Genomic DNA, 23,245 nt, shown 5'->3' on the forward strand with positions numbered 1-23,245 from the left:
AACTCCTCGATCCGGCTTCAAGAAATGCCGAGATTGTGGGAAAAAGATGTCGTTGACCGATCCTCACAGAATTTGTCTGTGGTGTTTGGGAACTGAACACCATTGTTCGGAGTGTGAGGACTGTATGTCCATGACAGCTAAGGCCCTGAAGGAGCATAGGGGGAAGCTGGAGAAAGGTAAGACTTTTAAAGCTTCTTCTTCGTCGACGAAGTCGAGACATTCGTCTCCTCGTCACCATTCGCGCTCCAGGTCTCGGAGTGGGTCTCATCACTCCTCGAGATCGAAGCACTCGAAGAGGAGACGTCGAAGATCCCCTTCTCCGTCTTCCTCTTCCTCTGTTTCGCCAAAAAGAATCCCTTGCCCAACGAAACATAGTTCCCGGGCTGAATGGGAGGAATTCCGAAAAAATATGATGAGCGTCTTCGAGAAAGCGGCCTCGACCCCCTCGAAGACTGCCGAGAGCGATGCTCTGGTCGAAAGACCCGAAGGTCAAAAACGCTGCGAGTCGCAGTACCCGGCGAAAGAAACATCTCAAGCGCGTCTCGAACTCTCGAGCAGGACTATGACTTCCAAACCTTCCTCGAAGGTTCCGTCGACGCCGTCGACGAAGGTTCCGTCGACGTCGAGGTTGATGTCTTCGACGCCGTTGTCGAAGGGACCTTCGACACACGGGTCTATCGACTCGACGCCGGCTTCGACACCGGCGTCGACGCCAAGAAAAGTCACGGTTACCACACATCCAGTGACTATCCCCAGGCCCTCGACGTCGATGGCTTCGATATTGTCGAGTAGAATTCCAATTCTGTCGAGGTCTTCGAGGCCTCCGCCTCTGTTTTCGACGCCACGCTCGAAGCCTTCGGCGTCGGCGTCGACGACATCGACGTTTTCGAGGCCAATAATGACAAGTTCGGCACCCTCTGCCTTGGAAATGGGATTTACTCCCTTTATGAGTTCAGAACAATTGAGAACTATATCCTCAATTTTAGAAGAGGGTGATTTGTCTGAACAGGAAGACACATTTGAGTTACAGGGACCTGTAACCCCAGTTAGAGAGGAATTTTCCTCTGAAGAGCGCAGATTAAAGGATCTTCATGATTCTTTACATGAGGCAAGTGGGTTAGACACTTCCCCTGAGGTGGAGTTTGCTAAGCCAGACCCGGGGGAGCATGCTGAAACCCCCTACAGAGCCTTAATGGCCAGGATTACAGAGTTCATGGGGTGGTCTGCACCTTCACAATCTTTCCAACAAGATGACCTCACGGATATTCTTGACAAAGGCCCACAGGAGGATCCTGTGGTGCCTTTTCATAAAGCTCTTCAGAGAAAGATCATGACAAACTGGGAAACCCCAGATGTAGTACCAGCAGTAAATAAAAAACTGTCTACAAAGTACAGGGTATCTTCTACAGACCCAGAGTTTTTGTCTAAACACCCATCCCCAGAAAGTCTGGTGGTACAGGCAGCATCCTCTACCGATGTCAAGACGGCTTATCCTACCGTCCCACAGGACAGGGACGATAAAAAATATGATGCTATGGCAAAGAAAGTCTTTTCAGCATGTAGCATGGCGTTAAAATCTGTTAATGCTACTTGCACCCTTGCTAGGTTCAGCCATACACTTTGGGAGTGTGCTTCTACAGCGACTGACTGCATCCCGGAGGGAGAAGAAAGGGATGCGTTCCTGAATATTATACAGGACGGTAAAGACGCTATGTGCGAATCCCTCCAGACGGGCATTGATTCGGCTGACAGTATCAGCAGAGCAATGGCGGCAAGTACATCAACCAGGAGATTCGCTTGGTTGAGAAAGTCGGGTTTTGCCCCAGATGTGCAAGCCAGGCTCTTGAACATGCCATTCGATGGCTCTTCTTTGTTCGGGAAAAAGGCGGATGACAGTTTAGAGAAACTGCAAACTTCAAAAGCAGCAGCAAAATCCCTAGGAGCTGCAATCCATCAGACTCCTTTTCGTCCCACAGGAACCTCTGCGAGGGGCAAGTCCTTTCGCTTCTACTCTGCATTCGGAAGAGGTAGAGGACGACCGGCTCAAAGGGGTCAAAGAAGAACTACCCGAGGTGGACGGGGTAGATATTCAAAAGCCGCAGCAACAGCAGGTGCCTCTTTACCATCGGCATCTGCATCAGCCGCCCCAAAACCACTCTGAGGACTTCCCTCACAGGACACCTGTAGGAGGCAGGTTGACTCAACATCTGACGGTATGGCAGGCTATCACGTCAGATACTTGGGCATTGGAAACAGTTGCCCAAGGTTACTGCCTGCCTTTCCTACGTATACCTCAGAGTCATCCACCGGGGATCAGCTCTCAGAAAGCTCCAGATCCGCTCCTCTTGCAGGAAATTTGGGACCTGCTAGAGAAAGGTGCCATAGAACCGGTACCTGTAGCGGAGAGGAACAAGGGCTGGTACTCCCCTTACTTTCTCATTCCAAAGAAAGACGGAGGAATGAGACCCATCTTGGACTTGCGAGAATTTAACAAATTCCTCAGGAAAGACAAATTCAAGATGCTCACTCTTTCTCAGATCCTCCAGGCCCTTCAGTTCCAGGACTGGTTGGTATCTCTGGACCTTCAGGACGCTTATTTCCATGTGCCTATCCATCTCAAACACAGGAAATACCTGAGGTTCGCAATTGGCAACTCTCACTATCAATTCCGAGTGCTGCCATTTGGGCTGACCTCCGCCCTGAGGGCCTTCACCAAGTTAATGTCGGTAGTGGCTGCAAGTCTAAGGAGGGAAGGGATTCACGTCTACCCCTACCTGGACGATTGGTTGATCAGGGCTGTTTCTCCGGAACAAGCTCAGATCCAGCTAAATCACGTGTGCCACTTCCTTCACAGACTGGGCTTCTCCCTCAATTTAAAGAAGTCACAAATGATACCATCGCAGAGACTCCAGTTCATAGGAGCGATCCTGGATACTTCCCTGGGAAAAGCCTCGCCACCAGAGGTGAGGGCTCAAGATATTCTACAGATGGTTACCAAGTTCCAGCATGTCCAACGTCTCCCAGCCTTTGACTTTTTGAGGTTGCTAGGCCTGATGGCATCCTGCATTTTCCTAGTGCCAGAGGCTCGCCTGAGAATGAGATCCCTCCAGTGGGCACTGAGGACTCAGTGGTCACAATTCTCACGGAGAATTACAGATCTTCTTCAGGTTCCCGGCAGGGTGGCTCGAGACCTTCAGTGGTGGGCCTGTAAAGAGAACATTCTGAAAGGAGAACAGTTTTGGCAACCCTGGCCGGAGATAACAGTAGTCACGGATGCCTCACTCACGGGGTGGGGAGCCCACGCCAACGACTTGACCATCAGCGGTCGTTGGTCTCCATCGGAGTCCAGACTACACATCAACCTGTTAGAGCTGAGAGCCATCAGACTTGCGCTGAAGGCGTTCCTGCCAGCTGTACAAGGGAAGAACGTCCTGATAATGACGGACAACACGGTGGCCATGCATTACCTCAACAAAAGAGGAGGCGTAGGATCACTACCCCTGTGCAGAGAGGCGATGCAGCTCTGGTTTTGGGCAATCCAGGAAGGAATCTCTCTATCGGCAGTTCACCTAGCCGGAGAGAAGAACTTGACAGCGGACGCTCTGAGCAGGCAGAACACAGTCTCCCACGAGTGGGAGCTAGCTCAGGAAGTCCTTCAAGAGATCTTCGCCCTTTGGGGAACCCCTCAGGTAGATCTGTTCGCCACCAGCCTAAACAGGAAATGCGACCTGTTCTGCTCAAGGGAATTTCCCCCGAGAGGAGCTCTGGGAGACGCGTTCATAGTGGACTGGGAGTTTCCGCTTCTGTACGCGTTCCCACCGGTCCCTGTCATTCCTCAAATGATCAGGAGGTTGAGAAGATTCCGGAGAACCATGATCCTAATTGCCCCGGATTGGGCCAGGAGAACGTGGTACCCGGACCTTCTAGACTTGTCCATCTGCCCTCCAATTCGACTTCCACTCAGAGAGAACCTACTCTCACAGAAGGGAGGTCAGGTTCTCCATCCAGACATCAAAACCCTCAACCTTCACGCTTGGCTTCTGAAAGGCTGAGGTACAAGGATTGGGACCTCCCTGATGATGTTATGGAGGTGTTGCTTTCGGCAAGGAGGCCAGCAACAAAGTCTTTATACCGCTGCCGTTGGAACAGATTTTGCAGCTGGTGTAGAGAACAGAATATCAACCCTTTTTCATGTGGTACACCAATGGTTTTGTCCTTCCTACTATATTTGGCAAATTCAGGCCTTCAAGTTGGCACCATTAAGGGCTATCTCGCAGCGCTATCCATCTTTAAGCGTACTGCGGAAGAACCATCCTATTTCAAATTGCCCTTGGTAATACAGTTTCTAAAGGCGTTAACCAATGTTTATCCCCCAAGACCATTCCAAGTTCCCCTATGGGATTTAAACTTAGTACTAACTTTCCTGATGGGTACACCTTTCGAACCTCTCCATTCTTGTTCGTTAAGATTCCTTACCCTTAAAACTGTTTTATTAATAGCACTTACATCTGCTAGAAGGGTGAGCGAATTACCAGCTCTTTCTTGTAAACCCCCTCATACTATATTTCACAAAGACAAAGTTGTCCTGCAAGTGAAGCCTAATTTCCTCCCAAAGGTGGTTTCTGAATTCCATATCACTCAGAAGATTACCCTACCATCTTTCTATCCTCCTCCTCACCCGGGGAAAGAGGAAGAGAGGTTAGACAGGCTAGACCCTAGGAGGGCTTTAAGTTTTTACATTAGTAGACTAGCCAGGATAAGACAGGCAGACCAGCTGTTTGTAGGTTACACAGGTCACAAGCTGGGGTTACCAATAACTAAGCAGACCATTTCCAGATGGATCATTCTAGCCATTCTGGAATGTTATAAACTGGCAGGGAAGGAGCCCCCTCAAAACCTTAGGGCTCACTCGACCAGAGGTATTGCAGCTTCATCGGCCCTCAAAAGAGGCGTGCCGGTTAAAGACATATGTGCGGCCGCTACATGGTTTACAATCTGGATTCCTCCTCCAGTCAAGAGACTAGGTTTGGAAGGGCTGTACTGCATTCTATTCATCAATAGAAGACAGCGTGAAGTCAGTACTCCCTCCTCCGATAATAGAATACTGCTATGGGAGCCTATCTAAGATGAGGAATACGTCGGAGGACACAATCCCTTCGAAGAACAAGTTACTTCTTACCTTGTAACGTTCTTTCGACGGGATGTTCCTCCGACGTATTCCTCATCGACCCTCCCATCCATCCCTGCAGTTCTACTTCCCTTGTTGTTGCAGCTTACGCTCCTTCAGGGTGATTAGAAAGTCCAGAAAGTATTATTGTGGGCTACAAAATGGAACTGAGCAACGGACGCTGCGCGCGGCCTTTATAGGCAGGATGACGTCGACGTCGATACGGCGGATGTCGAAGGACATCGACTCGGAGGACGTCGACGCGCAGCGCCCTCTAGAGAAAAAATTTTCCGAGGCCAGCAGAGCTGGAAGGAGATATCTAAGATGAGGAATACGTCAGAGGAACATCCCGTCGAAAGAACGTTACAAGGTAAGAAGTAACTTGTTCATCTATCCCAAGATACCTAAAGGTTGTGGCCTCCCACGGTATCTGGAGTACCAGCAAATTCTCCGCCAGGAGCCCTCTATATCTGCCCAGCGGGAACACACAGGATTTACTTGGGTTCACGGCCATACCTGAGAGTTCAGCAAACCTCTCCACCACTTCTAATATATACTGCAGGTTCTCCTCTGGGTAGCGCAAATACAATAACATGTCGTCTGCGTATAGTGAAATGAAATGTGATGTTTCCCCAACGGCAATGCCTATTGCGTCATATTGCTGCTTAAGTAAATCGTCAGGGGCTCCAAAGCCAGAATATACAACATGGGAGACCAGGGGCACCCCTGTCTGGTCCCTCTACCAAGTTGCCACCTTTCAGAGATCACGGTTTGTGTCTTCATTCTCGCTAATGGCTCACTATATAGGAGTTCTACCCAGTGAAGATATCCTGATCCCATACCATAGTTGGCTAGGGCCGCCTTCAGCCAGTGCCACTTGACCGAGTCAAATGCCTTGATCGCATCCAGCGACACTATCGCCATTTCGCTAGTGTCCCCTTCAGTATGTTCAATCACTCGATGGAGTCGCCTCAAATTATTCGAGATATTCCTATTTGGGACATATCCTGTTTGATCAGGATGAATTAGTTTGGTTATGACCTTCTTTAATCTGTTTGCTAGAACCGCTGTTAAAATATTACTATCCTGGTTTAACATCGATAGGGGCCTATAGGAACCGCAGTGGCTACCAGGCCTGTTGGGCTTGGGGAGTGGTATAATAACCGCTTCACGCAGTGATTCCGGTAGCCTCCCAACTTCATATGCTTCGTTAAGCATTTCCAGCAGTGGGGGGAGGATCTCTGCTTTATATGCCTTATAAAATTCGCTCGGCAGTCCGTCTGTTCCCGGGGTCTTACACGTGGGCAGCTGCCTCACCACTTCTTCTAGCTCTTCTAGAGTGATCGGGGCATCCAGCTCCTCCCTTTCTTCCACACTAATTTGGGGTAGCCCAATGTCTTCCAGTATGTCTCCTATTTCCCCCCTTTTGCTTCCCGTCTCGTCTCCGTACAAGCGTCTACAGTAGTCTGCAAATTCTTGATTAACCCCCTCTTGCGCATCTACTACGTCACCATTATCTTTCACTATTTTTTAAAAAAAGGTTTTATTAAATTTTACAAACAAACAATAAAAACCAAACCAACAGTGCATGTTGCAACAGTTTCATTACACTTTTCTTAATTCCTAACCACTACTCCCTCTACCCCACCCCCCATGCAAGTCTATTGCGTTAAACCTTCAGTTTCCACATCCTGTGGTTCGGTCTCCTCCTCCACAGGCTCAGTCGGGTCGTCTAATGACCCAAACAGTCCGGCTATCAGTGATTTCCAGGCCATCAGGGACTCATTCTCCTCCTCCCCCCCCCCATTGCTACACGCTTCTTGCCATGCCATGGTTTCGGCTTCTGCCCATTTTTGCAAGTCTTTCCACCGCACACCTATCTTCGGCACATGGCATGACTTCCAACCCATGGCAATCCTTCGTTTTGCAAGCACATAAGCCAGGTCCCTTAATTTGCTTACATGCCTGAGCTTCTGTGGTCTGGGGAACCCCCCCAGCAGACAGGCCCACACCGTATCCACTACTATCCTGACCCCTCTTCCTTCTAGTTTCTCTTTTACTCCCCTCCAGAACCTCTTTATGAGCGGGCATGACCAGAACATATGCACCATGCCCGCGTTCTCTTCGTCACAATTGGGGCATGCTTGCCGACCTGCATTTTCGAACCTCGATATCCTCCAAGGAGTCATATAAGCCCTGTGTGTTATGTACAGCTGTGCCATTATCTTTCACTATTGTTCTAATTGGGGGCCTGGGGGTCTTGTTTTTGTAAAGCCACGCAAGGAGTCTTCCTGGTTTGTCACCTCCAGCATGTTGTCTTTCTATGTACTTTTTATAATTAAGATTACATAATCTCTCCCAATATCCTGCACATTTCTGCTGCAGCCCCAGTGCCGTTTCTGTATCTGCCTTAGTGTTACTGCCCCGTTCCAATACCCTCTCCAATTCCTTTTCAGATTCCTGTAATTCGATCAGAATCCCATCCTGCAGTCCTTTGGACTTGGCTATGGCAATTCCTCTCACTACCACTTTAAAGGCTTCCCAGAGTGTGCCCGCTGTCTTGACACTGCCAGTATTTATCTCGAAATAACTTATTATTTCCTCTCGCATATCCTCCCTGAATACGCTATCTTTAAGCGCTTCTGCACGCAATCGCCATGTGGGTATCCTTCCCCTGGGGGGTCAGTATTGCCATGTTAGCAGCAGTGGCGAGTGGTCTGAGAGGACTCTAGCTTAGTATTCAGCCTAAGGTATTTCGGCCAGCAACTCCTGCGTGACAAATACATAGTCCAGTCTCGTGTGTAGGCCCTGTGGGGCCGCATAATGTGAATAGTGTCTATCCTGCGGATGACGTGTTCTCCATGCCAACTGTAAGCCCGAAATCCGCCAATAGTGCATGTAGTGTCTTTGCTGCCGGGGTGGGTCTAGCTATTTTAGAGTCTGATCTATCTATGGTGGGGTCCAACACACAATTGAAGTCTCCCCCCCACAATGTAGCTCCCCCCACGCTGCCACTGAGTTTACTATACAGGGTCCTAAAATATACAGCTGTATCTTGGTTCGGGGCATAAGTATTCACAATGCAGATCTCCTTATTTTCCACCATCCCTCTCATAATCACCATCCTACCATCCGCCTCTACCTGCGAGCTCAGCAACTGAAACGGAACATGTGGGGCACCCATGTGATTACCCCTCTTGCATAGGCAGAGTATGTTGCTCCCACCACTGTCCCTCTCCATTTTTTCCGCACCACTTCTAGTTTGTCTTTTGTTAAATGAGTTTCTTGTAACAGGGCTATGTCCACTTTCTACGTAAGTACATCATTACTTTGTTCCGCTTCAGATAGCTATTGAGCCCCCTAACGTTCCAAGTGACTATCTTGAGGTCTCCCATGGTTCATTTAGTTTTCCATGAAGTGTAGGCTTACCCCATAACTCTTCCCCAACCATAACAAACCACAGCACACAACCCCTTCCCTCCCTCCTCTCTACCCTACCCCGACCCCAACAGTTGCCCAGCTCCATCCCTGGATCTCAGGCTCCCCCGTGTTTGTGCCTACCCTGATACTCTGGGCAAGACCCCAGCAGGACGTCACCGCACTATCAGCGACCTAACAAAACTCTAAATGGGGGATGTACAGGTTGGTCCTGCAAGGCTCCTAGTCAAAGTCTAAATCGCAATATTCGCGGATCATGTGTTTCTCCCAGCCTGATCACACCATCCCGCAAGCTACTTTAGTGACTATATCCAAGTCCCATAGTCTTAAGTTCTGAGACCCCTCGGTGCCCCTCTCGTTCATTACTTATCCTCAGCACCTCCTTCTCCTGTCCGTACGTCCGACTCCTGGGGGCATCCCTGCGTGTCGAGCCATCCCATAGCTTCTTCTGGAGTTTCGAAAAACAAAGTTCTGTGCTTGTGAAAAACCTTCAGTTTGGCCGGGTAAAGCAGCATGTACTTATGACCTGCTTCTCGCAATCTCCTCTTGACTGCCCCAAAGTTCATTCTGCTCCGCTGCACCGCCAGGGTATAATCCGGGTAAGCCGTTATATTTGCTGCACCTCTTTGTATTGTCCCCCCTTTGCGAAAGTGGGCCTGGCGGCGGTCTCCTCGTTAGGGCCCTGTGCGCCCTTTCCACCGCTAACCCCGGAGACAGCACTCCTCCAGTGATTTCTTGTAGCAACATTGTCTCAACGAATTCCGTGGGGTTATGGCCTTCTGCTCCTTCTGGTAGTCCAACAATACGGATATTATTTCTCCGGGCTCGTCCTTCCGCCTCCTCCGTTCTGCTCTCCAGATTACCCACTCGTTGCACCAGGGCGTGAAGCTCCGACCGGTTGGAAGCACGGTCCGCCGTGTTAGGGCCCATCTCCTTCTCGAGGTTCTCCGTGCGCTCCGCCAGGGACCTAACGTCTTGCCGAAGCAGATTCACATCCTCTTACACTGCCCCATCCTGGAGCTCCAGCGCTGTTTTCAGTTCTGCCACCGCCAGTTCGAGCTTGGTCTCCCAAGCCGCATTCAGATCGGCGATCGCTTCAAGGACCTCATTATTCGTGCCCATAGTGGCACTGCTCCCAACGTGGGCTTTGTCTTTGTTACTGGCTTCTTCCGGGCCTGGTGGCGTCTTAGTGTATTCCTCTAATGTGGGTTGCTTACTCTTCAGTCTTGGGGGTTTATTAGACATGGCGCTGCGTCTGAGCCGTGGGTCAGCCCCTTCACCCGTGGTCTTCAGTCCCAGCAAGAGTGGGTTCTTACTGTCCTCAAAGGGCCGATGATATCTGCTGGTTCCTTTTATCATCCACACTCCGCTCCGAGCACTCCACCAACCTTTTTCCCCTTGCTTTTCTGTCACTGCGGCCACCCGGACTGGGCAATGTGATGATTATTTCGTGTCCCTAGCGATCTTCCTCTGCTGTTGTCGAACGGAGACAGCTTCTCCGTCTCAGGGATGCGCCTCTCGGGATCTCTTTGTTCTCGTCTTCGGCCATTTTGATGTCCCTTCTGCGCCCGGCTTCTCCGAACAAAGTAACAATACGACCGTCCCTCCGCTGTAAATTGGCAGTCAGCCTGCTCATATTCTGCCCTGTGCCTTCCCACGCCTGCACATACTCTTTGGGCCGCCGTTGATCAAAAAGTATGCGTTTCTCGGTCGGATCAAGTCGTCGGATCACGGAGCTCACAGGGTTTCCTACCTATTCCATGGCTGCCAAGCCACGCCCCCCAGACCACGTGGTTCACACCATCATTCACTCCACTTCCGCATTCATGCTCACTCTCCCGTTGTAGTGCTCCGATCAGGTGCACTGGCCTCTCTCCACAATGGCCTATGCTCAAGGGGCCGGGCTCAGGCCTGAAACGGTCGGGCAACCTTCCAGGTAACCCTAGCACTTGCTGCCTCCTCATGGTCTGTGCAGTCTTCTGCTCTCTTCAGGCAGACCTCGCTTTCCCAGGAGTGTGGCGTAGGAGCCCACAACTATCCCGAAAGACTTGGATTCCCTATACAGGCCACCAAATATGTACGGCAAGTCCCAAATCGAACAATAAAAATCAATCTGATGAGCCAAAAATAATGTACGAGATATGAGAAAAACAAAAGTTTATTATATGCAGAGGCTAGGCTGGGGAATTATCAAAAAGACTTTCAACATGGTGACAGAAAATTGCTGTATGTATAGCAAATATCAGAGGTGAAATAACAAAAAGATTTTACAGGTTTTTCACACTTTTCTGGCCTCATGACTGAGCATCATCATTTGCTCCATCAGTGAATCTATACAATACCTAGCCCTATTGGCTCATTCTATCCTCGTGACCATAACAAGACATCAGTTTATTAATTAATTAGCATTGAGATCATCTCCTTTGTCATGATGCTGATTGGATGCTACTCTTTTTTATTTTGTAGCTTCTAAACTTGGTACTTGATTGGCTGTTCCTGGTATGTGTGGCGTGAGTGAGTTGATAGATTTCAACCAATCACTGTGTGAGATGTGACAGTGGGAGAAACTAAATGATAACTTTTGCATCCTCTTCCTAAAATAACTCATTGTTCCGTATTACCATTCCCATCATTGTGAACTGTTAATCGCCAGTTCATCCTTGCAACTCCTCATGGGAAACATTACTTGCTTCCCCTTCCTTTCTCTTGATTCAATTTGCCCTGCCTCTGACCTTATGGGCTGGTGGCTTGTGAGAAACTCATGGTGACAACAAGTAAGACAGACACAATTGATCACAGTTCAAGGATGTTTATTGAACAATGAAAGTGGTATGCAGGTTGGAAAAATGCCTAATCTACACCTAAATCTAAGATGGGTGACAGAGGTCGACCATCAAATGAATATAAGGCAATCCTGGTGGTGTCATGGCAAAATAAAAGAGCCTATACTAGGTAAACTATTGCCAAACCTCACAACTAATACCAAAAGGGGGAGTGGGATAATGTTCAAGAAAAGAAAGTGTTTTCAAATAATAAGTCAGGATGGTGTGGTTTGGGACTCCCTTCCCCACGTTTTAGCACAGGGTAGGATGGGAGCTTGGAGCACAGTACTGTCTCAGGCTTCTCCAGCACAAGACGTCAGTTCCAATGGCAGTTCTCAGGACTGTCGATGACCAAGTCTCATTTCCTCTGAAAGTCTCTTGCCTTCGGGGTCTGATGTGTTTCAATAACAAAAACAAAAGTTCCTTTAACAAATAAAAGTTTGCGAGGTTATGACGATTCACCCCTGGCACACTCTCTTATGGGCTGACGCTTCTCAATTGTATTCCATAGTTCAAATAGGGTGATGACTTCACCTATCGGTCCCCCTCTTCTGGGAAGACCCTTCTCGTATGGCTCTCCACATAAAGTTTTGATGAAAGCTTTGCCCTTGGATTGCCCTCTGCCGGGCTCGGACCTCTCTTGATTGTCAGTACTCAGGTGATAGCTTCATCTGTTTCTCAGTAGTAGTTCTTTGCATCTCTTATTCTTTTCTCATAAACTTCGGGTGATAGCTTAACTCCTTGGATCTCCCTTGCTCGGGGTCAGACCTCTCTCAAATGCCAGCCCTTGGTGACGACTTCATCCCTGGATCTCCCTCGTTTGGGCTCGGACCGCACTCGACTGCCAGTATTGAGTTTAACTTCACCTTGGATCTCCCTCGTCCGGGCTCGGACCCTTTTCTTTTGCTTTCCACTGGTTTCAAATGTTTCCCTTGCTTTCATGCCAGTTCACAAATCAAAGTCTTTCGAATGTACGGGATTTTGCTTGACCCTCTGCTATGACCACTTTGAGTTCCTTTGGCGGCCTTCCTATGGCCTTCTGGTTTCTATAGTTTCTCAATATGGGGCTCCACCAGAGTCTCTCGAATTGGCACGCATGTGGTGCCGCTTTCCCTCTGCAGCTGGTCTCCCATTCATACTTTTTACAGTTCATTCAAAGTTCAATAGCTTTGGTTCGAAGCTTGACACTGCTGTGATTGTCACTCAACATAGCCTGGTTCTTATCTGTTCTCCCCTCTACTCACCGGCTGTGATGAACTGTTTGGCTTTTGGCTTTTCTGGAGTCAAGGCCGGTAGCAAGGGCACAGGAGCTTCCCTCGCTCCTGCTTATAAGCTCGCCCCATGTACTGTTGACATCTGCTGCAGGACACTTGTGCTGTTGTTCGAGGTCTTCCTCTAAGAAAGTTCCTTGGGCCTGGGACGAAAAGGGCAAGACACTTCTCTCCTTGCCACCCTCTCGATTCCCACCATCTTTCTCCTTCGTTTGAATTGCCGCTTGGTAGCCGTCTCGTTGTGCTGTCTGCTGTACTCGCCTTGCTCGTACTGTGCTCTTTGGCTACACCTTTTATTGCTGTGGGGAAAAGGAAGGGCCGTCGGGTGTGTGTGTTTAGAATTAATTGCCAGACTTTGTCAGGTGAACAGCTTTATTTCCAGTCCGTAAAACAGTATGCATGTTGGAATGTCCTACGGGACAGGATTGGGACACGGTGCTATTGTAAAAAGGGGGTTGAGTGGTAGACTGAGAAAAACAGAATGACTAAGGTTTGTGAAATGGGTGCGAATGACTGGGATGGAGGACAGAACATAGGGGATTGTGGGAATTGTATTTTATCTGAGCAGATTGGGTGTTCTGAAGATGACAATCAAAAGGATGGAATTAATAGGGTTCACAAAATAAACAAGGGGAGTAGTGGGAACGATAGTGTTTCTTCTGCACAAATGGGAAGGGCGGGAAATACTGACAAGAGGGGCGTTAAAAAGAATGGCCTGTAGTATGCAGGTAGGGTACCGGGAAACGGGGGTTCTGGGAAATGCGGCTTTGAGATGCCACAAGGTTTGGACTTCTAGTTGGTTTATTAGAGGTGTAGGCTTTATAGGACTTTACAAAGGGATCTTCTATGGGTAGAAGGGAGGTAGAAATGGAATAACGAAAGAAAACCGCAGGTAGTTCCTCGCCCTCTTCTTCCTCTTTGGTAGAATACTGCGTCTCACTTTGGGTATTCCCACTAGCATAATCCCAGTTTGCCCTACCCAGGTGATCCTCCCCCACTGGTCCACCCCCAGGAACTGGATCCAACAGCGATGGCCGTGTCCTGACCACCTGAATAAGCGAGTCTCAAGGTCTTACTGGGAGAATACCCTCCGGTTTCTCACAGGGCTTAAGATGTTTCTAAACTTCTTTCTCTTGTGATGATATGAATATATGTGTATAGCTTGTAATACTATACATATACTCTTTTCTACTATTGAGTATGTGCTGTGGAGGGTGTTCATATGTTTTCATGAAAATCATTGGAACTTGAGTAATTCTATTCTATGTGCGATGGTGTTTTGTATGGTTCCCACCTTAGCAATTGGATCTCTTTCTGTGAGTTTTTTCCTACTGAGAGCAGTGTTGTTCCTTGATTATTTTGTCTTGACAGGCATGCTCTTAGCTGCTTATAGCTTAATTCCTACCAACTTGTGACCTTCATTATGATATGTTTTGATGTACTGACTATGTCCTTTGAACACAGGCTTGGGAAGTCGGCTGTGCTGATGCGTCTTGACCAATCAGCGTGCAGTGTTTGTTTCTTAGCTTTAGTTACTTCTTTGTAGCTCTTTCATTACCTCACTACTGCAATTCAGGCCTGGGAATGTGTTCACTTTCCCCTTACCTTAACCAATCACTGCGCAACATTCAGTCTTGCTGTGGAAAGTTGCAGCTTTGTATGTGTGTGCGTCTTTGCAAGGGCCTGGCTGATAATTTCTGTTGAGTGGGTGAGGGTTTTCATGCTTCAGAGATAGCTAACTAGGTTATGAGGCCTACATGTGGTGTTCATTCGATTAGTGTCAGAATTCACTGTCCTTTGCTATCATTATGAGTGCCCCTAATGTGTCCCTGACTATTGTAAAGTGCTACTATACTTGTTAAAGATATGTGGTTATATTCAAGTGTAAGGTATGTGCTTTATGTCTTACTTGCCTCTCAGGGATATGGCTTATGGAAGCATGGCTACTAGTGCATTGTTGGTCTGCACAGGGAATTCTGTATGTGTGGGGCTTCTTTATCTATGCTGTATGCCTTTTTCTACAGAGCCTTTTGAAGCTTGTATTTTCATGCACGTTGGGGGCGTTGGATGTCCTCCCCAGCGGGTAGATATCTGAGCAACTGATAACAATCCCTGATAATGGAATCAGTACTTGACCATTTGATGGTAATCCCTGGCAATACTGTGGTTACACAGCCTTCCCGAATGGTGTGATAACCTGGGAATTTGATGGCAATAACTTGCAATGGTGTATGTATTCATTTGGCTTGTTTTGACTGTCTGAATTTGATTTTCTGTTTCTTTTACTTTGGCACGCTTTTAGTTGTGCCATCACAAAAATAGTAATTGTATTTGTGTCATGGTCTGAATATGTCCACATACAGCATGTCATCATTATTTTAGACAGCACTCCTGCTATGTTGAGCAACTCTGGTTGATCCCCAATGTCGCAAAAACCAGACGCAGACTCAAATCTCGGCTGATGTTATTTCGTCAACTCATTAATAGCAGCACTGAATTTTAAACCAGGAAACAAACAGCACACTATCCACAAGCACTCCAATACTGTGTTAACCTGTCCATTGAGCTACACTTTTATAGGTTTTCAGTACATTGAATTCCCTTTCTTAGGACTTCACTAAGGAGGATTTAATTCCTCCCAATTAGCACAATGGTATTCTATGTGGAGGCAAGCACACTAAGCCTTACACATTCACTTCCCCAGTCTTCAAGAGATAGCCAGCACAGATGTGTATCCTTAATACAATTATGAGTCATTCCTTTGAAGCTGCTCCTGTTTGTGAACCATGGGTACTGACACGCATCAAGGGATTTGTCCCTTCTCCCAAAGTGGCAGCCACCATCTTTATGAATAGGGAGGTGAGCCTGCTACACTTAACACCCCCTAGAGGAAGGGCAAGTGGGATTGTACGGTGGTTGACCCCTCTTAGGGCATAAGACATCCCCAGGGAGGGATTTTAATCAGCCTCCCTTTAAAATAGAGCCCTGTGGTTTGCTGCTATATGGATGTTACAAATGTGGATACTGTGTGTGACCCTTTTATAATGGCAGATATGGTTTCTGGTGATAACAACTTCTTATGAGCTTCCCTAACCCATTATGGTCCACTGCTCTTACAGAGGAGAATATAAAGGACTGCTGAGATGGGAGGATGAGGAGAACCTGCACAGTAAGCTACTGGAGCAGAGGCCCTTCTGAGGAGCAGAGCCAGGAGGCATCATCACACAGCCAGCTTGCAGGGCGGCGACGCTGAACAGCCCATGAGAGGCTGGCCACTCTTATGTGGTACCAAGCAGTGAAGCCTCGATCGTTACCACAGAAGTAACCCGACTGCTACAAGCACAGTGTTCTGGTGCCCGAAGTCGCAAACACTAAGAAACCGAAGTGTGCCCACAGGGCGGAGGCGATGAGCACCAAGGAAATCTCATAGTTGTTCCTCAACAGCCGAGGAGAATGCCTACCCAGGGGAATACTGCAGCAACGAAGCAGGTACGCAGTGGTTCCTGGAAGTTGGGAGCAAGGTGGAAAGACCCAGCCAAACCCCAAGCAGGGTCAAGACAGACTGTTAAGGAACCCTGAGACAGGGAGAGAGTAGACTAAGCCAGGGCGAGTGAAACAAATATCCGAGTCAGTGTGGAACTCAAGAGACCCCAGGCTGGGGAAAGACAACCAAGATACCCAAGCCAGGGTGAAACCAAAGTCACCCTGAGCCCAAATAAGAGAAACCGATACTGGAACCAGAGGGAGCCCAAGCAAGGGTGGAAGAAACAGATTTCCGAGTCAGGGTGAAATTTAAGAAATCCCATGCCAGGTAAAGGTCAAATGACCCCGAGCAGGGGCGAGACAAAAAGATATCCGAACCAAGGTGAAAACCCTGATACCCCACAAAAGGTGTGACAGGCCCGAAATCCTACAAAAGGTGGGAAAGCCAAACAGCCTAAGCTAGGCTGAAAATCAAGATACCCCACGAAGATGTGACAAACCCAATAGCCCACAATGGGCTGAGAGACCGAATAGTAGAAACAGGATTGAAACCCAAGATACCCCAATTTGGGGTGAAAGACCTTCAGTCACAGAATTGCAGACAACCTGCGACAGGAAGAACCTATAAGGAAAGGGAATAACAGAGACATGGATAAACCTGAATTGTGAACTGCACAGCCAAGCAGATTGCATGGGACATGAGACAAATAAATGTTTGGTGACATAAGAAAATGTTTTCTGGGGACGTGGGTAGAGAGCTGATTTTCAGGCCAAGTTTGTCAAGTTCTGTATTAGTGGTAGGGATAGACTTTGGGTGGACTAGGTTTTTGTGAATGAACACTGAACTGATTGTAACAGTTACTTCAGCGCACACAGGTTCTTTTCTTTGTCAATTTCTTTTGTAGAATAGGGAACACCAGCTCCTTTGAAGTCTGGTCAGGACAGGTTTTATTTCCTTTAATAAAATTGACCAGTTGCAAATACGACTTGTCCATTGGTATGTCTGATTTACCACAGTATACGTATTTCTGCGTAAAATAACTGGCTAAGCTAGCAGAATACAAAACGTGTTAGTTAATAGAGCAATATTTGCCTGAATCAGTATATTTCTTCTTCTTACATTTAGTTTCACTTCAAAAAACATTTGATATCAACATTCCCTGAGATATTCATTTGCATATATCTGCATTTTCCTTCTACACCAAGGTTGTATGACTATCTTACATTTGTAACCAGAATATTGTTCAGAAATCCATTGCAATGTGAACTGTTTTCTTGCTTGCAGAAGTATCTGAGGAGCCGGAGGAAGAACCAAAGAAAAAGAAACGTGAGAAACCAGTCCACAAAATCCCTGATAACTTCTTTTATAAATATGATGACGTCTGCCCTCTGGCGTTTGTGACGCCAGATTCTGGGGTGCCTACCAACCTGCTGCAACTTACGTATCCTTCAGCATTTAACCAATTTCTGCTCAATAATACCACCAACGTAGAAAGGTAACTGAATGTGATTAATGACCTGCCCTGAAAACCTGAGGTCACCAACAAAAATATACTGTAAGGGTGCAGAAGTACAAGTCTGACACAATGGTGGCATGGTGATTGGTAAAGACTTTATTAAATAAAAATAAAGGAGGAAAAACCTCAACTATCTCTAATGGTACGGGGGGCTTCCCTAACTCAACTAAAAGCACTATGGAATCTGTCAGGATGTCCAAAATAAAGAGTCCACCGTCCTTTGTCACAATCCTATTTCCTTCTCAACAGTTCTAAATTGAGATTGCGGTCTGAGGGGAGGGCCTTCTTACTCGGGTTAGAGTCCTGTTTTGAAATAACACAAAGTTCCAGGTATTTCAAAACCCTGTTCACAATAAATGTTCCTTCTTTATTGTAGTTGTTTTCACTATGATATCTTGTGGGTAAAGGTTTCCTCAGCTCTCTTGGCCAGGGGGATGACTCTCTCCCCTCTGGCCCCAGTTTGTGATGTTCGGGGTATGACTGCCTCACCCTAACCTTTCTCTGGTTTTTGGTTGCTCAAATCTCTGTAGGGGGAATGTCTCCCTTCCCATGGCCTTCCTCAGGCTTCTGAAATAACAATCCTTGCTGGGGGAATGTCTCCCTTCCACTGGCCTTCCGCAGGCTTCTGATATAACACAATCATTGCTGGGGGAATGTGTCCCTTCCCCTGCCCTTCTGCAGGCTTCTGAAATAACACCCTCCTTGCTGGGGGAATGTTTCCTTTCCCATGTCCTTCCGCAGGCTTCTGATATAACACAATCCTTGCTGGGGGAATGTCTCTCTTCCCCTGACCTTCCTCATGCTCTGGAATAACACAATCCTTGCTGGGGGAATGTCTCCCTTCCACTGGCCTTCCTCAGGCTTCTGAATTAACACAAACCTTGCTGGGGGAATGTGTCCCTTCCCCCTGCCCTTCTGCAGGCTTCTGAAATAACACCCTCCTTGCTGGGGGAATGTCTCCCCTCCTCTGGCCTTTCTTAGTCTCCTCTGATAGTTCCGTTTTGGTGGGAGGAATGTCTGCCTTCCCCTGGCCTCTCTCAGGCTTCTTGGCAGTTCGTATTGTCAGGAGGTATAGCTTTTTCCCCTGGTTTTCCATAGCTTTCATTATGCACCGCTCACCTAGCTTACCACTCTGTCAGATACTGTGACTATGAAGGAATGCTGATGACCTTTCTTCCCTTTTATGGGTGAGGGTCAGAGACTTTCTTATTTTGTGTTGCCTTCCTTTTTGATAGACTTGGTTCATACTCCTGCCAAGTACTATCATGAGACCCAAAGTATGACAGTGGCTCTATCAGATCCTTGGTGGTATCACAGCGATAATTGCACTGGGATATCGCCAAAGTAAATAGCGTTACTGGTATTCTGTGCCAACTCGTGATTGGGCCAACCCTTAAATGCGGCGGTAATAAGATGACCGCCGCATTTAAGGACTACTGCCCAACTCGTGATGAGGTCCAATATCTCCCCCCCTTGGGCAAGGTCCCATACCATACATCTTCGGCTTTGTTGTGGGTGCGGGTCCTAGACTCGCTTTGCTTGTGTCGCTTTCTCTTCTGATAGACTTGGTTCACTTTCCTGCCAAATACTATTGTGCGACCCAAGGTAAACCAACGCCTCTCCCCCTTGGTTAGGGTCCAAGACCTTGTATTCTTGACTTGCTCTCCCCTTTTGGGCCCTCCACCACCTTCTCGGGCCCCAGCACCTTCCCAGTGACATGCGTACCTTCTCTCCCGGTCCGCGATCATCCTGGGTCTTACCTGGCTACTGCGATCAGATGTGGGGCTTTCCCGACCCTTGTGGATTCTCTTCGGGCTGCAACGGCTCTGCCCCATTACACTTCCTTCGGGTGGCGCGGTTCTCCCTTCTTATGCTGTCCCGCTGTAAGGAGCACCTGGATCTTCTTTTGGTGGAACTGTTGAGTGGTTCCCCCACTCTGGATCGGCCCCTGAGCTTCCTGCTTCCTTCTTGGCATCTCGGTCAGCTTTCTGCCTTCCTGGATCCTGCTGGCTCCGCCAGTTGACATGTGCACCTGCAATTGCAGTGCAAAAGGTCGCAATCCTGCATGTGCAACCTTTTGTGCATGGGCCTCTCCCCTCCTTGATGGGGGGGGGGGCGCCGTCTACAGACATAGAACCGAATAGTGACCCTGCACATGTGAACAAAATTTATACCAAAGCTGCAAAATGATGTCAATGACCAGATTAAAAGATTCTATCATTCACTAAATAAGTTTGAGTTTGAGGTTTTGGACATCTCTTTGGGCTGAAATTTCTGCCCAAGATGGGAACAAAATTATAATTGAAGTTGTCACATATATACAAGGTTCTATGTCTGTATCCCGCGCACAAAAGGTTGCGCCCGCAATTGCAGCACATAAGGTCGCAATCACGCTGGTGAAACCTTTTGTGCATGGCCCTCTCCCCTTCCTTTTTGGCAGATACCCCCCCTGAAGCATTAGCTGCTACATAGCACCCTCTGCCCCCTTCCACCCACTCCTGTCCCCTCCCCCACGTACCTGCTGCGGGCTCTGGCTTCCAGCCGGCGACTTCCCGGTTCATTCGGCGCTCTGCAGAGCACGTATCCGGAAGCCCAGGACACAGCATGACGCACTTCTGAGCGCAATCATTTTTGACCTGGGCTTCCGGCAACGCACTCTGCAGACTGCGAGCACACTAAAGAAATTCAGCTATTAACTTTAGCTTTGTTAGTCGTTAAATACTTAACCACATTCATGTAGAACATCAGTCAATTGATCGCCAGTCCAAGCCCCTCTGCCATCTATGTTGAGATGGATCTAATTTCTTTATTAAATATACATATTATAATTATGCTTGTTCTTAATTGCGTATCATTTATTATGTTAGTAAATCAGGGCTGAGCAACAAAAGAGGTGGTTAGCTCTTTTTCAAGAACTCAAAAATAGTGAAAAATGAATATACCTTTTGTATACTTAATTCTACACCTTCAGAATGATGCATATCTAGTTAGATGATGGCAACAGCAGAAATGAATTCTTTATGCAAGGAAGAACTGCTGGACAACCGTTAGATGAAACACACACACACAAACCTACACAGAACAACAAAATCAGTAAAGCAAAGGCAGTGGCTTTCTTACTGTATGAGCAACAAGGACATCTGAGGATTTCAGAAAAGGAGAGGATGAAGATGATCCAGGAGTGAGCCGGATAGGACTATGGCAATACTTGCTTCCTATTATACTAATTTGTATATGTAGAGTGGCTTTATTCCTACATGCCTCTGACCAGGTTTTCTGAATCGTGTGCCCCCATGCCCTTTGAATTAACTGCTGCCAGTTTGGGTTTATTGGTAATCAATCGCAGAAAACATTGGCCATGACAGATCTTATCTATATCTTATTGTATTGTATCTTTCTTTAATGTATCGTTTCCATTAATATGTTAAGCTCTTTGGCGAAAGCATTCTAAATATTTCAATAAATACAAAATCAATACAACTGTTCTGAGTGTCAAAGGCAGAGGTACTTACCGCATGCTGATCAGTTTTTGATGATCGTGGCGCTGCTTTTCCTTGTAGTTATTAATTTTGTTGAAAGCTCTGGCAAGACTCTGGAATCCTGGCAGCCGTCATATATTGCGATCATCTTAAGAAAGAATAATGATTGCAACAATTGGGCTTCGTATTGCCCAGCTATATTGGTAAATGTGGACCATAAGGTCTATTCCAGGGACCTGCTACCTGTTTCTCTCCAAATGTTTGAACTAAGACACCTATGATCCTCTCCACTGACTATGCTGGCTGTGGCTGATGGGAGCGGTAGTCCAAAATGCCTTAAGGGCCAAAGATTGCAGACCACGGGTCTATTCCGAAGTCTTGCAACCAGGCTTTCAGGGGTTATCAGTTGTCTGCTTCCCCGTGATCTATATGCTTTTAATAATAATAATAATAATAATCCTATTGCAGTATGAAGAATTAAAATTGTTCTCCTCCATAAATAGGTGACACAATCAAGACTTGCATACAAGATATCTCATTCTAACCCACACATACCCACTTCATCTACCACCAGCACAGCAGAAGGAAGCCTCTCCTCTGTAGCCAATAGCCCTTCAGTTGGTTATTTATTTATTGCTACCTGAAAGCAAATATCATTTATCTGACCATTTGGACCCCACGGCCCCATGTCTGGTTCACCCATTGGAAGTAGGGAAACTATCCTTCTGATCTTCTGTTCCAAGTCCTTTGATCAGTCCTTGTGCACAATGGATGTGTTAGTTTGACCTCTCAATCGCAAACTATTTTTCCACAAGTCATGCTTTGGGAATAACCTCCAGATTATAGTGAGCACAATAACCATCATTCCTTTGTACCCATGATTTCTCAAATTCTTTCTATAATCACTCTCTATGATAGTAGAGCTGTATAAATGGCCAGGCCAACCCCCACATCTTCTTTTCTATAATCCTACAACCTGTCTCTTTTCCTCCATACTTGTGGAATAAAGTCCCTGTGATGTGAAGCAGCGTGAAATTAAAAAAGAACGGAGTCAAGAACTCAGACGCAGACCTGCCGGCTCCGAAACACCTTTGGATATGCTCTTGCTCACATTCCCAAGAAGTCCTTTTCTCTGCGCTGATGGGGCAACATCTTTACGAGCGGAACAAGAGTTTTTGCCTCACTTTCAAAACGTATCTGTATTTCTAACCCTTACGCCTGAGGCCTGCACACCTTGGGGTTTGGACTCTGCACCGCCTATAATAAACAGTTTGTGGGATTTAATCTACATGCTCTGTATTTTGAGTGCCTTGGCCCCAACGATCCCTGGCAAAGCAGTGAGCTCTGCAAGCACTTTTCTTTTAGGGATAGCACGTAGGAACAGATCTTCAACCGAACTGGATCTCCAACCGATTCCCCATGACTCCCTAGTGTCAGGGCGGTTATTTGATTTTTTTACTGCACTAGGTGGCATAAGGCTCATGCATACTGTTACGACCCTTCAGATAACATCACTACTCCCCTGGGGAAACCCCCTTTCCATGAGGATAGGAAGGTCAGACCAATAACTGATAGTCCCCCTATGGGTGGTAACATGTGGTAGGATCTCATGGAGAGGGATTCCTCTCCTGGGGATAAGGACGCGATTGGGAAACATGACCCTTAAACCTACACCCCACAGGCTGATGTGCATGCCCGAATCTTCATCAACAAAAAAAGAGTGTCACACAGTACCCACCCAATTCTGCTATCTGAATTCTGCAAAAGGAATCTATTTTAATCATGGATTAAAAGTTAAAAACAAAAATAAGTACATATGCAAAACAACAATATATCACTCAACATAAATCAACATATGAACATCAATTCATAAGACACAAAAACCAGATATATTCAACATTAATCCAAGACAGACTGTAAATGACATACATAAATACTAATGCAAAATCCCTGACACATCGGGGAACGCCTAGATTCATATTGGTACTTTCTATGACCTGTCCTTTGTTTGCAGTGTCTTGATTTCTTCTGATAAAATCTTCAACACATAGGCTCACGTCGAAACTGT

The 23,245-nt window shown here is 47.2% G+C and overlaps 1 protein-coding gene across 3 annotated transcripts in view; it reads left to right on the forward strand.

The window, feature by feature from the left end:
• CFAP44 (cilia and flagella associated protein 44) overlaps positions 1-23,245 on the forward strand; it is a 1,393,686-nt gene that overhangs the window by 385,584 nt on the left and 984,857 nt on the right. For all 3 annotated transcript variants that reach the window (XM_069635797.1, XM_069635796.1, XM_069635798.1), the window contains one exon: positions 17,467-17,623. In XM_069635797.1, the coding sequence (XP_069491898.1) occupies positions 17,467-17,623 (157 nt within the window). The remainder of the gene's footprint in view (positions 1-17,466; positions 17,624-23,245) is intronic.

The sequence above is a fragment of the Ambystoma mexicanum genome, chromosome 7p (genome assembly GCF_040938575.1).
Source record: "Ambystoma mexicanum isolate Mex_15411 chromosome 7p, UKY_AmexF1_1, whole genome shotgun sequence".
Taxonomy (NCBI): Eukaryota; Metazoa; Chordata; class Amphibia; order Caudata; family Ambystomatidae; genus Ambystoma; species Ambystoma mexicanum.